Source organism: Phacochoerus africanus, chromosome 2 (assembly GCF_016906955.1).
Source record: "Phacochoerus africanus isolate WHEZ1 chromosome 2, ROS_Pafr_v1, whole genome shotgun sequence".
Taxonomy (NCBI): domain Eukaryota; kingdom Metazoa; phylum Chordata; class Mammalia; order Artiodactyla; family Suidae; genus Phacochoerus; species Phacochoerus africanus.
Genome location: NC_062545.1, coordinates 39,271,649 through 39,288,853, shown reverse-complemented (window position 1 = coordinate 39,288,853; position 17,205 = coordinate 39,271,649). Strand labels below are relative to the sequence as shown.

Sequence of the window (17,205 nt, the reverse complement as noted above, 5' to 3'; positions counted from 1 at the left end):
CTTCTCAGATGGGTGCTGTGCAGTCACCTGGCTCCATCTCTGCTTCATTGGATAGGTGCTGCCCTTGCAGGAAGGGACACTGGCATCATCAGTTCTCTTGCCAAGGCTGCACAATCTCACTTTGACAGGACTGCTAGGCTAATAACACAGGTCACCCAGTAGCGGAGAAGTGTCAGATTTTCCCATCATTCACTGAACACAGAAGTGTGGTGCCATTCCTCTCAAAAACAAAATCCAAATCAAAACAACCACCACGCACACACCATTGAGCTTTGCCAAAAACATTTTCACACCTATGATCAATACTTTGATGATTACAATTTAAAACTTTCCTCTGCAAATACTTCATGGCCCAGGAAGAAGAACCTTGCCTCTCTTTAGCACTCAATCACATAGCTGTCACAGATACACTGACCCAGGCTACCAGTTTCTCAGTATCACCATATGGTCAGAATTGTGTTTTCCCTTTCTTATGATACATATTTCACCAGGATAATAAAGAATGTTTTAAATAAAACACAGTAAGTGAACATTCAATAGTGAAATAAACAGTAATAATAATTCAAATGCAAAGTAATTGGCGATCAAGTCCCAAACTCAGAGAATACATGGCTCTCTCTTCCAGGACATTTTATGAGCCATGAAACCATGCAACCAACTACTATTATTTTACAATATTTCTACCCAATTATAGCATCATGTAGGGATTTCCTATAATTCCTATTTGCTACTTACTAAGAAGAGTCAATGTCCAGTTTGCCATCCTGTGATCTCCTTTTTCAGGGCCCTTCATTATTACATTTTTTTCCAACCTACGCAGTTACTGAGAGCATCCAGCCCAGTCTACTCATCCCACACCATGTCCCACCTTAAAGCTCTCTCTTCAACTTCACCTTCATCTAAGCTTACACTGACTCACCTTCTACACCATTGTTTTCAGCTTATTATCACACAGGGAAGATCTGGAAATCTCATTTGCTTTAAGTGCTAATAGATGAGAGGAATCCCTTTGTTACCCTATGAACAGAGGCCCTAGGAAATTTGCATTTTAATAGAGGACAATTCTTTCATAAATCAAAGGAATGGGAATATCTCTAATGGTGGAATTTCAAGCATCACTGACACTAGTGGTGGAAATATTTGGAGTGAAAACACTTATCACCAAACCATACATTTCAACTATCTTTTTCACCTAGACTTAAGCTTAACTTGAATAAAAGCCAATATTCATTTCTGAACAAAAACAACAGCAGAACTAAACTAAAACAAACAACCAAACAAAAACTAAGCTGTTGAATAACACTATTCTTAATAGTGCATTATAATCTTTGCTTTCTTTGCTTTTTTGCAAAGTGAATTTATTATACTATGTAGCATTTCTCAATTTCATTATGTCTTAAACAAGAAGGGCTTGAAGTTCACATCAGCTTCACTAAATTTAGGCATCTTCCTGACCTTAGGCTCCCTCCCAACCTCCCTTTTCTTAAACCACTTGCTTTAGAAAACGTGTAATTATAAATTATTTCTCTGTTCTTTCAAGATATAAATCTTCTTAAAGATCTCTTTCCAGTTTTACAGCCCATTAGGGCTTTTTTCCAAGACCTGTGAGCCATCCCTTTGAAATGGTAGCATCAAGAAAAATGGTACCTCTATCTCCCAGTTTCTCTGGGAAGGTAGGAACCTAACTCCCTTAGGTGCCTTGCTCCAAGTTGTAAATGTACTCCTGACACGAAAGATAAGAGAAAATTTACTCTTCAATGAGTAAGGCCAACCAGCCAATTCAGATGGCCCACAATCCTCCCACCCCTTTCTAGCTCTTAAAAACTCTCCTGCTTTTTGTTTCAGCGAAACTGAGTTCAGAATGAATTCTGGTCAGTTTCCTTATTGCAACAGCCTTGAATAAAGTTTTCTTTGCCTTTTTAACTTGGTCCAGTGCAATTTTTGCTTTGACAGCCTGTACATGGACAGATTTAAGTATCTACATTCAATTTGTTTACACTGCCCCAAGATTCTTTCATTAAATAAACATCCTTAACATAATTTAACTAAGGAAGCAAAGAAAGTACATTACCTTTTTTTTTCACATCCGTGGCTATTTCCTTCTCCGTTTTCTTTTTGGCGTCTTCTTTTTCTAGCAGTAAAATGAGAAAATTATAAGCATCTATATAATTATCTTATATTTCAGGGCACAAATGACTGCCATTAACATCCAATTCATCTTGTATAGAATGAATGATTCTAAATCAGAGCTGTGGTCAGCAAAATATGAGTGAACTGGTACCTTTATAACAGAATAATGGTTTTGTTGTGTTTTCCCTTCAGGAAAGGAGGAAATTTTTGCCAAGGTCAAAAAAATATCTCTCGTAACAGTGTGAACATTAGATGGCATTGTTAATCATGGTATAATTATAATTCAATAGTTTCTCTAAAGGACATTGACAGGAATATATCGAATGTTCCCCTAGGCTATCAGACCACTCAGAAATCTCTTGGGCTCACTTGGGACTTCAGATGAGATATTTGACAACAAACAAACATCCAAAAAGTACAAAATACAGCAAATGAACTAATTTCTTTCCCATACATTCAGTAATTTTCTTTTATCAACAATTTTATTAAGCTAGATTAATTGGATAGTAATCATCATATTCATGTATGTAATCATGTGCAGTAATGAAGTAGAATTGAGCACCAGTCAGAAGAAAAAAAAATAATAAGCAGTAACAAATTTTAAAAAGTGTTTAGGCTTGAATTGTTTTTTAAAAAATGTATCAATTTCTACTCTGTTTGGAATATTTATAAATCTCAACTGTTTGTTAATAATAATGAAAATAATATTAAGAGAATTTCTCAACTAGAAAACAATAGCTTTACCAGTTACATTACAAATGGATACTAACTCATTTATGTGTTAGTTTTTAAATTCCTAACCTTTCTTTTTTGCTTCAGGAGTCACTTTCTTCTCAGCTTTCTTCTTTTCTCCTTCTTTTTCTAGAAAAGAAATTTAAAATATTTCCTTTAGTAAAACTTAGTACAAAAGGAAAACTAAGTTTTGAATGAACAATTACTGTTAAGTCAATTCTGCTTCCACATAGTTCTGTGACTGTGAGCAAGTGATTTAATATCACTAAGCCTTATTTTCCTCGTTTGCAAAATGACAGTAATTCCTTCAAAGTTAGACAATGTTTACAAAGCGTTCTGCCCAATGCCTGGATCAGAGTAAGTGCACACAATTGTGAGCTTCTAACAGTATTTACAAATAGTGAATAAGATAATTTGAGCTTTCTGATCCAAACAATTGTTTGTCTAGTGCCAAATGTAAGCTATTAGTATAGGAAATTAATATCTAACTTCTGAGGCACAATATTGCAGGTAAACTAAAAGAATTAATTTTTGTTTTATTTTCATGTGTTCAGTCTCATTAGAAATAATACATTAGGCAATTACTATTTTGATTTAACTGTTTTTCAAATCTGCCTCTTGTCAACAGACATTTGGAGTCTGGTGACATTTGTCTGGCACTGTGTTAGGGACATAACTTCCACTGCCCTTTCTGAGTGGTTGGATCAACCAGCGTGCTCAGACTATCTTTGCACCCAGAGGTTACAGTAAGTCTGGATGACACAAAGAACAGTTTGTGGTGCCTCTAGAGTTCCTTATGGAAGACTTCTATTTCAGAGATCTGAAAAAAGCCTTGGTCTGAGGGGAAGAAGGAACCGCAAATGCTGCCCAGCTATAGCCATGTAACAATCTGACATCCCTGGACATTCTTCTGGTAAGCATTCTTATTTCAAGTAACAAAGTCATGGAGAAGTACACAGCTGTCGAAATGGAGTTTCAATACTTTTAGGTTTGAGGAAGCTATAAGTACATATAATGTTGGAAAGCAATTGATTTTGATCTTCAATTAATAGTAACATTTACTTTATATTTGAAATACATTTCTCTTTGTCATTTGTCTCTTCATCTCAAGTAGAGATGCCAGGCATTCAAAAATGTTCACTATCCAGAACCATCAGCAGGTTGTTACTATGCTAAAGAAATTCAATGCGTACTGCTAGTGTGAATGCTTAAGCTGCCTACTAATGACTGCATCTTATTAAATACAGGAATTAATTCATTCCCTTAGGTATAGAGATTTTTTACCTACAAGATCAAAAGACAACACTTTCTTTCAGTGTTGGAAGTATAATTTATAAAGAACATCTTTTCAGGACTGCTAGAAATGAGTTAGTGTCATGGGGAGAAATATATTCACACTCTGTCGAAATGTGTCTACAATGTACCATTACAGTTCTTCCAATCAGAAGGAGAAAGTCAAGAAGTCAGATTTTGATAGTTTTAGAGGTAGAAATAAACCAACTGAATTCTACTTTGCCTTTTCCTAAAAGTCTATACATATTAAATATGCAAATCACATTTAAAATTCTGAATAAAGATACTTCCGATTTAAGTATCATCACTTTTAGCTTCTCTAGGATAAATTTTATGGAGCAGGGAATTTTCCATTTTATCTAAATAATCCATATGCTGGACAATTGACTTGGCATTTGCTAAAGATGGCCATCTGATGCCATGTGCCAGAAAAGCAGTTAATTAAAATGCCAATTACTTATAAATATTTCTCTTTCTTTTTTTTTTCTTTTGGCCTTTTCTAGGGCTACACCCATGGCATATGGAGGTTCCCAGGTTAGAGGTCTAACCGGAGCTGTAGCCGCTGGCCTATGCCAGAGCCACAGCAACGTGGGATCTGAGCTGCGTCTGCAACCTATACCACAGCTCGCGGCAACACCAGATCCTTAACCCACTGAGCAAGACCAGGGATTGAACCTGCAACCTCATGGTTCCTAGTCGGAGTCGTTAGCCACTGATCCACGATGGGAACTCTGACTTGTAAATATTTCTTAGCCTATATCAAAAATCAATGCCATATCATGATGAGATCACAACTTAGTATCAGTATCTCTAAGTTTCATAATGTAGCTGAATAAATATTTCATTTAAATGTTCATGAAGATTAGTTAATCTTATATTAAACTTCAGAATGAAAGCAGGTATTTGAGGCCATAAGATGGGAAACATTCTTTTTTTTTTTTTAAAAAAAAAAAAAAGAGAACTGTCTTATGTAATAAATTCTACCCTTTATATTAATATAGCTGGGATTTTATTGTGGTGATACAGTATTCCCTCCTTAGTTCAGATTGATTAATGCTTCCATTATACACTGTGCTGTGATTATGGCCATACACTGAAAGAGTCATGAATAAGAACAGAAATCCACAAAAAGCAGGTATAAATAATGTACTTTAATAACATTTTTATGAATTAGACCTTTAAGCTGTCATTATGGGACTTACTTTATTCATGGTTAATTCATTTAAAACATCAACTTAGGAAGATTCCTGCATTTCTTCAGGCACCACTGTCTCTATTCCATAGGTGATTTGGCAGCAGTGAAATTAGGTTTTTCATTTATAAAAGGCAAAATAATTTAATTATATCCTATTGGATATACAATAACCCACGTTTCTTACATGAAATCTCTCCTTCCCTTGACTTCTTTCTCCTTCAACAGGAGAAGCAGCTCTCTTCCCTGTTCACCTGACTATGCTCCCACACATTCAATTTCCTCTTCATCCTCTCCTCCATTTGTTTGCTGTTTTGTTAGTAACTAGAGAAGAGTTAGGACACTTCACTGGTTTTCAGAGGGTTTGCAATTAAGTGTGTCATAGAATGTAAACTTATCAATATGGCCTTTCTCAGAGAAAGTGTCCTAAGCCCAGAAATGATGGCTCTATCTGGCAGGGATCACAGCAAAGGCTGTCTGGGAGAGAAATCCTCTTCACAATGAGCAGCTCTGAGCCACAAATATGTTATTAGCTTCTGCATAAATTAACATCAGATGAAAGAAAAATTAAATGACTTACTTTTTACTTTCTAAGCCCTTACAATGGGCTTTTCTCTTGCTCTAAAATGTTTTTATGCCATCTCAAAGCCAGAGAATGCACAATAGCTAATTATAATTGTAAAGCTTTTTAAGATGCCTGTTCCTAGCAAAGCCCACAAACAAATGCAAATGATTCATTTTCATCTTATGTTTTGTTCCTCCCCTTTTTGCCTTTCTAGTGTAGAGATTATCTAAATTTTACATGTCAGATGGATGCTTTTCTTCTAACTCTCTATGGCCAGGATTGATGCGTTCTTGGTTGTAGCCAAGTAAATAAGGATGTGTTTCTTTCATAACAATGCATTCCAACACACCTCATCACTGTCACCTTGTTCCTTTGGAGCAACAGAGGCTGGCCTGGAACTCCAGTGACAGTATGATCATGGAAAATTTCATATAAACAGATAAGTTCAATTATTCCAGTGACCATTAGAGTGCTCCACTGCTATCTACAGAGAGGAATGAGGCAAGAGAGAAAGCATGGGTGCTAGCATGCGTGACCTTGCTCTGAATTCTTGTCCCTGACTCCTGGTTGTATGGCACTGGCAATGTGCTGTGAAACACTGAATTTCACTTTCCTCATCTGAAAAAAATGGAACTAGTAAAATCTTTTTTGCTGGTTTATTGTGATGAATGATGAAACTGAACTAAAGTGCCTGGACCAGAGTGGATTTTAGCTATTACTATATTTTAGAAACTATAAAAAGCTGACCATATATAATCTTCAGCAATTTTTCTAAGTGTGACATATATTGGAATATTTGAGTAAATGCACATTAATTCTTATTTTTCTCTACTGAGGGAGGCTGGATCAGGAATATTTTATACATGGAACTTTAAGGAAAAAATACTCAAGTAGAAATTAATATGTTATGAAGGGGCATTATGCTAGAATAAAAAAGTGGATTCTGGCTTCGGTTTTGCTATAATTAGTAGTTTCTGCCTGATGCAACTATAAGTGAATCTCATGTCTTCAACCATAAGGGGCAGGGGAATGAGAATGTATTTAAATCACTCTTCACCTGTTTATTCCTTCATTCCTCAAATGAAGTGCACATCATCTTGCATTTATTTCCTAATTTTGCTGGGAACATTTAACTTAAAAAGCTTTAAATTTGTAAATAGCTCTTGTAAGTTGTCTGTTTTTGCTATGACTTCAAAATTTTTATTTATTTATTTTAATTTTTAATACTAAAGAAGTGTCCATATTTAAGTCTTAAAATGAATGTTTATATGCATATGTATTCATATATATATGAATACATATATATGTGTGTATATAATCCCAGGCGATAATAAGAGTCAGCAAAAATAAAGCTTGGTGCTTCGTATAGAGGATTAGAGGATTGGAGGATGGGAAGTGGCTTTTTTTTTTTTTTTTTAAGATGGATTTAGAGGTAAGCCTTTTTGAAGGAGTAACATTGGAAAAGAGTCTTGAAAAAAAGTAGAAGACCTTTAGATTATGGGGGAGAAGAAGTCTCTTGCCTGGAAAAATATATGCCAAGACCTTGAAATAGGAGCATTCTAGCTATGTTCAAAGAAGTATATGGAGACTAGAATGGCTAAAAGGTAGGATGCCAGAGGAGAGTGGCAAGAGATGTGGCCAGAGATGAAGCAGGGGTGGATCATGGTATGAATTTTCCATTTTACTGTGAGTAACTAGGAGACCACTGAAAGGTTTCAAGAAGAGAAATTATATGATGATCAGTTCTGTTTCAAGAGGAACTTTAGCTGTTGCTGGGTGGTTGGTATCAAGAGCCCCAGTGGATTATGGGATTATGGGATCATATTTCTTTTCTTTTTTTTTTTTTTTTTTTTGCTATTTATTGGGCCGCTCCTGTGGCATATGGAGATTCCCAGGCTAGGGGTTGAATCGGAGCTGCAGCCACTGGCCTACGCCAGAGCCACAGCAATGTGGGATCTGAGCCGCCTCTGCAACCTACACCACAGCTCACAGCAACGCCGGATCGTTAACCCACTGAGTGAGGCCGGGGATCAAACCTGCAACCTCATGGTTCCTAGTCGGATTCCTTAACCACTGCGCCACGATGGGAACTCCTGGGATCATATTTCAATGAAGATGACTAAGGAAGTAAAAGGAATCACTACGGATATTCTTCTTCCTTTTTTCCTTTTTTCCCCCAAAATTTCCTCTAAATGTTATTTGGAGCTCTTGAAGGAATGTAACATTATGGAAACATGGTAGGAGTATCTCACTTTACATTGCAATTAGGTTGTTATGACAGCAAAGCTCTTTAAATTAAGAACTTCAGGGAATTCCTGTTGTGGCTCAGCAGGTTATAATCCGACTAGTATCCATGAGGACATGGGTTAGATCCCTGGCCTTGCTCAGTGGGTTAAGAATCCGGTGTTTCCATGAGCTGCCTGCAGCGTAGGTTACAGACATGGCTTGGATCTGGTGTTGCTGTGGCTGTGGTTTAGGCTGGCTGCTGTCGCTCCAATTCGACCCCTAGCCTGGGAACTTTCATATGCCATGGGTGCAGCCATAAAAAAAATATATATATATATACGTATATATATATATTAATATATATATTAAGAACTTCATTTGAGTTGTCTGGCATAACTAAACTGGTTTTTTGGAAGCTGAATCCACTGTCTTTGCCTTGACTTTTTCTTTAGCGAATGCTGAATTATTCCTAGAAACCAGTTCATCTCATTATCAGCTACTAACAATGCACAATTCACAACCAGCAAGCAATTCTGAAGCATCTTTCAGTGACTACCCAGAGACTTCTACATAAACCATTTATTCACTTAATCAACAAATGTTTATTTAACATTATGTCAAGCCCTTTGCCAGGGTTTAGTTTTAAATGATCCCTTGCAGGAATTTCAGTTGTGAGAGAAAGAAGAGATAGAATTTACAATTACAATAGGGACTTAGGGGAATTAAGAGAGGAGTCTAAGGGAGGCAGCAGAGGCCCAAACCCAAGAGCAGGAAGGGAAAGTGTGAAAGCTGCTCCTGGGAAAAATAGCAGATAAATTCTGAACTAAGTATGGCAAGTGTTACTATCAACTCCAACTGAACAAACTGAGTTGCCTGAGTACCTGCTGTCCTGCAGATAACGGCTGACACCTCTTAGTGATATAATACCACCCACAAAGTAAATGTCCCAAAGGATTCCTGGTCAAATCAATGTAAATTCAAACTTTCTCAAGATATCATACTATGGACAGTTCTTTAAGCTTCAAAAAAGATTGTGGAGAGGGGACCTCAATAATTATTTTATATGGTCAGAACAAGGTCAAAAATATGTATCTAGTTTTAGTTGAAACACAAAGGTGATAGCAAATTATACTGTAATAGAATGCTATAATAGGATATGGCACATGACCTTACATACATTAGCATATTCTTAAATCTCAGATAAAAGCCTACACATCTGCTGACAGTTGAGAAAATGGGCCCAGGAAAGATGACTAACTCTCTCAACTTCACAGATCACATAAGCGACAGAACAAGGATTTAAAACTAAGGATCGCTGCAAACTCTGTTTTTTCTGCTGCATAATATGGAAATTAAAGCTTGAAGTAGAGACGTTTTCTATCAAAAACTTATAAACAAACCGAATTATGGACAGAAAAGAAGTGCTAACTTCTACCTCATCTTTGTGAAACTTGTCTTTCAGCTTTCTCACAGCCAAAGTTCTCTGACAGATAATTTTTTTTTTCTGTTTCTGAATTTAGTATGCAGAAGGGAATGTAAAGAGAAAGATTATTCGATACATTTCAAATTACAAAAGACATTTCTTATGTTAATTAAACTGCATATTTAAATGGAAAAGGTAGATTTTGCCCAAACCTTTCAAAAATGATAAAATCTTTTAAGATAAGTGATTGCATTACTTTGGAATGGAGTACCTTTGTACTGATTAAAGATTAAAGTTGCCACATCTGTTCTTTTTTCACTCTGGTATTTATTTTTCCTCTCAATGCTTTTACATTTCAGAAAGCAAATACTCAATTAAATTTTATTTGACTTTAACTCAAGGGGGAAGCTCTCCATCCACATCTGGACAGGTCCCGGTTGTTTAGCTGCACTTTTTTTGTTGTTCTCTTTGTATTCTTTCCTTCCTTCCTTCCTTTCTCTCTTTCTTTCCTTACTTTCTCTTCTTTTCTTTCTTTCTTTTTTTTTGTGCTATAGCCATTTACAGATTTTCTAAAAACTTTTTTAACCCTTTTGAAATTTGTTTTTACGCAAAATCATTGCTTGCTCAAGATCTTGTATTATAAACTTTTCTAATGCATCTTTCTATAAGGGTAAAGAAGATATAAATGTAAGATTCTTTTCTAATAGCTGTTCATTTTCAAAATCCTATGAATTACATATGATTACTTTTTCCATATTTTTATCTATATGCTTTTTCTATATTTGTCTGTAGTTGGAAATGAATAGCAAAAGCACTGTTTCATATAAAATGTCAGGAATACCTAGAAACATCAGAATATTGAGCTTTTCCTGTTGTGACTAAATTATTCCTATTTATAAAAAAAAGGTTTTTATCATTCAAAATCAAAATATACATTATTATAAAGTGTCACTTCAAAGATACTGCTATTTTTCTAACAGGTCCTTGAGAATTTAGGGTGTGACCTACTAAATAGATTAGAAAGGCTCAATAGGTATTTTTAAATATAATTTGACTTTGAAATTACCAAAAGTTATTGGTATATTAGACAAATTTATGTCTGATTCTTTTTTTTTCTTTTATATGTCTGCTTCTTAATTGAAGACTTTCAATTTTTAAAAATATGCTTAATGGCTATTTATAAAGGAAATAAGTACCCATTCAAAGAGTACAACTTTTCTGTAGTTGTAATTGTTTTAATATATTGAATTCAGGTTTGTTTCAAGTGATGAACTACTGTTCATCACTTTTCCTAAATTATACTAAACCAGTAACAAAACTTTTGTCTTCTTCCTAATATAAGGTATATTCTAATAGATTAAACATTTTTTACACAAACTCCTCACATAATTGAAGCATCCCTCACCATTTATTATGTGAACAACTGCCAAGACTCCTGACTCTATTTGGGTAAAATGGACCTGGCTTTAAAGATGTAGCCACTTTCTCATCAGTTCCAGAGAGGATGAAAAATTTCATTTGGAATTCTAATAAGTTTATATAAAGAAAGGAACATTTAGGTCAAGTTGACAAAAATACCAAATAAATGTTTTATAAAGAAAAGCTGGTACTTGTAAACTAGGGCTTTGGAGGGACCTAGTTCTTTCTTATAAAATGCTTTATGAGAAACATTTGCTGGCACAAGATGATTCCAATTAGCATTTCATAATAAGAAAGCTATTAAAAATCAAATTCACTCTTATTCAAAAAGCTTCTCATCCCTAACTTTCTCTTTGGTCAAAAAAGAGAAAGGAAAAAAGAAAACCAATTCTTGATATGAGCATAAAAGTTATGAAAGATCTCTGAGGCAGGAAGCTGGCCCTGATCAATGGAAAGGTCCTTACTCTTCCCTGATTCTTGGGTGTCACTCCTTGATCTCCACAATAAAACCTTTTTGCTACTGAACAGTAAAATCAGAGACACCCCTTGCTATACTGTCAGGTATACAGGGGAAGAAAAACAAAACTTCTTTCACACAAACTCTCAGGGGCTGATCAGGGAAATTTAACAATATTCTTTAGAAGTTAATTGAGGGGGTGGAGGTGAGGAGCTGTGAATACATATGTTAGTATGTATATCCCCATCGCACATGTAATAATTTTTAAAAAATCTCTTGCAAACCATTGAAAGGTGAAGGTCAAATACAGTCTGCAGTTAATAGTGTTGTACCAAAGTTAATTTCTCAGTTTTGAAAGGTCAACCATGGTTATATAAAATGTTAACCTCAAAGGAAGCTTACTGAAGAGTGTATATTATCTTTACTACTCTTCTGTAAATCTAAAATCACTTGAAAATAGAAATTTAAAAACAACAACAGCAAAATACAGAAAATTTTTAGGATTCTGAGAGAGGATTCATTTTTCTCTAAGTACTGGTTAGCCCCTGTGTAACACAAGGAAATTAACTAAATGTGTAGAGGGAAAATGAATGAAATAAAAGCCTCAGGCATGATAAAAGATGGAGCAGACTTTTGAGATCATTTATTTCAAAAATATAACTTTATAGAAGAGGAACCTAAGTCTTAGAGATTTTAAGAAAGCAATATGAACCCAATGCTAGGGTTAAGCTTATGACTTCAGCCTCTGCATCTCTCTCATTTGTGATTTCCAAACTCCTATCTTCAATAGTCCAATAGAAATGACCACTTGTGTGAAGCCCATTCAACATGCTGCCAGACATGAGGCAGAGTCTCTATTGTCGCTCCAGATCTAATCTCTACCATGATCTTTTTGGAATGTATTAACCAAGGCCCTTGCCCTCTGGATTCAGGTTAGTGTGGCCTATGGGGAAAATATCAAGATGACAGAGCAGGGGGGAAAAAAAGAGAGATAGGCATTTATTCTCCAACTACCCCTCTGGCTCACTGAAAATGTTACATACATCATTTTACAGAGTGTTGACGTGTTCTTGTGCTGAAGGACATTGTTCTGATTGGGCATCTCTCTCTTAGAGTTATCAGGTTTTGGGGGGTTTATGGACCACTCCATTCCCTTGCATCTTCTGGCCTGGGGCTGATAATGGCTTCCTGCTTTGGCTAGCCTTGGGGCACTTCTCAGTAACTCTGCACCAACCTTTATAAAATACTACCTTCATTAAATACTCTTAATCACCCATTTTTAATGTGCCAAGGACCCTGATACACTCAGCAAGTCTGAAACTGAACTCATCATGATGTCCCCAAACCCATTCTTATTCTTAAGGCTATTCATTTACCCAGATCAGATAAGACTATAGCAATTATGCTCAGCCCTAACTTTTAATTGCTAGTCTAAGATAATGGAAATAGACTGATCTTAAGCCGAGACTCTGAGATTCCAATTCCAATTATATCACTGTTAGGGCTGTGTTATCTTAGGCAATTTACTTGATTCCTCTGATCTTCTCTGTAAAATGATATAAATCATATTCACTGCTTAGAACTGTTTTGAGGGTTAAATGTGATTGTTTAAAAGAAAAGTAGCATAATTTTCCCCATGAGCAATAGCCTCCTAAATTAGTCTTATCTCCAAACTCTCAAGCCCCACCCCTTACCACCCTCCCTTTGTATAGCTGACACAGTGATTTAAAATGCAAATCTAATCATGCTGCTCCCCTGCTCAGTTGTTTTAGTAAGCTCATGCTGTCTGTGAGAAGATCTAAGGTTTCAATTGTGTACAAAATTCTTTAGACTATGACCTGCGTCTTATATTAAGAAATTATATAGAGTTTCACCTTTACTCACTGTCATTAATGCATTTACCATATTATATTGGTATATAGATAACAATAAAAAAAACCTATCATAAAAATTAGTAGTTTACTACACATACAAGAGGAACTTCCTGATTAAAAAAATGATAATGATAATAGTAACTAATGGCTGAGCACCTAATTATGCTAGAAAATATGCTAAGCTGCTATATACATTTTTTCATTCAGTCCTCCTAGCAGCTTTCTAAATAAAATAGGTACTAAAAGTATTATGGTGTATATATATTATCAAAATGTATAACTAAAGAACAATCCCATTAAAAATTGCCCAAGGATATGCATTTATTTCACCTAAAAACAAAGAAAATATTATATTGCCCCCAAGTTCAATAAGATTTATTGTGCCATAGAGTTAATGGAATAAGAACCTGGGCCAAATTTCTATTTTATTATTTTATGCTTCTCAGGATATATCTCAATGAAGAGCTGAGGTGATAAAGTTCTCTGTTTAATAGAATTATAAATAAAACATTACTAGCTCCTGTAGAACACTGTCCTCGAATGCATCCTATGGTAAGAAATTATCTTATAATACGTTTCCTCTATTGCTCCTTTCTCCTCTATACAAATCCTACCAACTTACTCTTTATGGCCCAATGCAAGTGTTGTGATTTCACTGCATAGCCCTGCCTCACTCATTTCTCATTTTCTTCTTAACTTTTACACCCTTTATGATGCGTACAACTCACCTCTGAACTTTAGAAAATGATGCTTTATAGTATTACCCATTGCATAGGGACATGCCTGGCTGCCCCAACAAGTTCAACATCTCTATCTAGGTCATGACCATACTTTAACATATCCATGGTAGCTATTTAACCACTGTGCCAAGCCACGGAGCCTTCACTCTTGCTCTTAAGGCAGCTTACTACCAACCTACCAACCTGAAAAAAAATAAGCTTGAAATCCTGCATGTGAAAGCAGAAACAGTTCCTGAGACCATTTAAGTTCAGTCCCCATAGTTGACAGGTGAAGAAATGGAGGGCCTAAAAAGTCAATTGATTTGTCAAAGATAATACAACAGGTAAGTGTCAAAGCTGCAACTGGAAGCTTAAACTTTAGTCTTATCTCTAGAGTTCTCTTGCCCCCATTTGGGTGATGGCATTTATATTATTATTCACAAATACAATACTAAGTTAATACCAGTTACGTTTATTCAAGAAGATGATAGGGTATACAGTATTCATTCACCTTACTTTATTTGGCTCCATTAATGCAAACTATGTTTTCGTAATGGAATCTTAAAAACAATTTAAGAATAAGATACATATCTAATAAAATATCACAAAACATCTTCCTTTCACATCTTTGCCACAGTAGATGAGTTGTGGGCATTTTACATTAAATTCTTCAAGGATCAATGACAACATAAACTATGTTGTTTGACAGTATGTGTGGGGATGGGTTTGCGTGAATGGGGGAAAGAAAATTCTTTTTTCAGCATTATTGATTAAAGAATAACAGAAGCAGGAGTTCCTGTTTTGGCTCAGCAGGTTAAGGATTCTGCATTGCCGTGAGCTGTAGTGTTCATCACAGACATGGTTGGGATCTGGTGTTGCTGTGGCTGTGCCATAGGTTGGCAGCTGCAGCTCTAATTTGACCCCTCTCCTGGAAATGTCCATATGCCATGGCTGCAGTCCTAAAAAAAAAAAAAAAAAAAAAGAACAATTACCAGATCATACCTGGTAATTGTACTTATGCAAAGATTTTATGAAGCAACTTTTTTTGTTTTGGTCTTTTTAGGGCCACACCAGTGGCATATGGAAGTCCTCAGACTAGGGGTTGAATTGGAGCTGCAGTTGCTGGCCTACACCACAGCCATAGGAACCCCAGATCCAAGCCTTATCTGGAACCTACACCACTGCTCATGGCCATACAAGATCCTTAACCCATTGAGCAAGGCCAGGGATTGAACCAAAGTCCTCATGGATACTAGTCAAGTACATTACTGCTGAGCCACAATGGAAACTCCTGAAGCAAATTTTGTGATAGTTAGGGAAGGGATGGAAAATTTTGCCTGAAGCTCTCTTGTTTAATCAGTGAGGATTCTCTCTAGTTAAAGCCTAATCTCTCCTAAGAAATACATTTCTAATGAATGCTTGATGACAAACAAGCTCTCATACTAAGGGTTAAAACCAATTGCAAGGTTAATATAATAAGGCACCATTTGATGAGAGGTTGGGAGTACAGCACACAGATCTAATCCATTTGTGGAACATGTGGACACTACAGTGGCTCTTTGAACTTGAAAGCTTTTCAGCACCAGTGAAAGCCCCCAATAGACAAAAGAATTAATTCTTTCACAAAATTTAACACTTTTTTTTGGAAAGATCATGAAAATTAATATTATGTTCAAGGTGGGTCTCTACTTAAGTTAGTTCCAATTTAAGTTATATTGATAACTAAATGCTAACTGACCAAGATGATTGCATAAGGTGGTCATTATATAAGAGCTTTTCAATACTATTGTAGCCAATTTCCCTGGCCAAAGGCCAAACATATGCTAAAACATATTAGTAAGAGTCAAAGAAAACAACAGATTTAGTATACAATGAGTTATTATATCCAAAGATTCAAAACAGTAGAATTACATGATTCCAAACAAAAGTGTGTGGTGTGAGAGAGGAATAAAATTCAAGGAAAGCCAGACACAACTTTGAGGCATCAGATAAGCAGCCCAAGACAAGAAGTGCACAGATACTACGCAGATGTGAGTGTTGTGAGAAACTTATTATTATTATTACTATTTTTTGTCTTTTTAGGGCCACACCCACGGCATATGCAGGCTCCCAGGCCAGGGGTCAAATTGGAGCTGTAGCCACTGGCCTTCGCCACAACCACAGCAATGCCAGATCCAAGCCACATCTGCGACCTACACCACAGCTCATAGCAATGCCGATCCTCAAGCCACTGGGCGAACCCAGGGATCGAACCTGTGTCCTAATAGATGCTAGTCAGATTCATTTCCACTAACCCACGACGACAGGAACTCATTTTTTTCAAGTGCCGTGAAAGCGCAAAGGAAGCTTTTTACAGGCTTCACCGATATGTGGAGTGCTTTTCCCCATAACAAGATCTACGATTTTTTTAGATTTCTACTGATAAAATCCTAAATTGTTTCCACTCTCCTGTGAGCAAATTTAATAATAATTTAATCTCTATATAAGCCCTCCTTTTTTTCTTCAACATTAAAATGCCAAATATGTTTAAGCTCCTACATTTTAACCTGTTACAACTGTATTCCTCAAATCCAAGAGCATGCTTTAGTGCCACATGTAAGTTTCTTTTTACATAATGGCATTTTCTTGCAACTTGGTCCTAAGGAAGTTCCAGACTAAAATAGTGCATCAAGGACTGTGCATAATCAGCCTCACTAAAAACAACTTGATTAATACTAAATATGTCCTAGTTCCTAATCAATTATGTTAATGAAGTCACAGGCAGCACATCTGCAAGCCCTGACAAAGCCCATCGCCTGATAATGTGGACTCCTTTGGAAGCTGCTCAGCACCAGCCTTCTCAGGGCAAAGACTGTGCCTTTCTGTAGATTCAAAGTGGATACTACTAACAAAAGCCTTGTAATCCTGCAGCTGTTAGGTTATTCACTTAAACTGTGGTATTGGACTCTGGGATGAAATGTCAAATCAAATTGTTCTTTAAATATAACAATAGAACCTAAGTGTCCCACTTGGGAAATGACACATTCTTTTCCAAGTGACAGACTGATAGGCAAAACACTGGCTGCAGGGAGGTTTGTGAGCCTCTTCCAGGACATAAACTGGAGTCCAACATTTGAATAATCTGACTATCAAACTCTGCTTCAAATTCAAATCAGGGAGTCCCTTGATTTACACC

The 17,205-nt window shown here is 36.1% G+C and overlaps 1 protein-coding gene and 1 long non-coding RNA gene across 5 annotated transcripts in view; one reads left to right on the top strand and one right to left on the bottom strand.

Moving 5' to 3' along the window:
* LOC125120627 (triadin-like) overlaps positions 1–3,511 on the bottom strand; it is a 93,122-nt gene extending 89,611 nt beyond the window's left edge. Inside the window, exons 1-2 of the mRNA XM_047769131.1 lie at positions 3,448–3,511; positions 2,072–2,131 (exon numbers count right to left, since the gene is read on the bottom strand). Of these exons, the coding sequence (XP_047625087.1) occupies positions 2,072–2,131; positions 3,448–3,511 (124 nt within the window). The remainder of the gene's footprint in view (positions 1–2,071; positions 2,132–3,447) is intronic.
* A 77-nt stretch (positions 3,512–3,588) lies between these two features.
* LOC125115417 (uncharacterized) overlaps positions 3,589–17,205 on the top strand; it is a 56,028-nt gene continuing 42,411 nt past the window's right edge. For all 4 annotated transcript variants that reach the window (XR_007132107.1, XR_007132111.1, XR_007132109.1 and 1 more), the window contains exon 1: positions 3,589–3,775. This is a non-coding gene — a long non-coding RNA (uncharacterized LOC125115417). The remainder of the gene's footprint in view (positions 3,776–17,205) is intronic.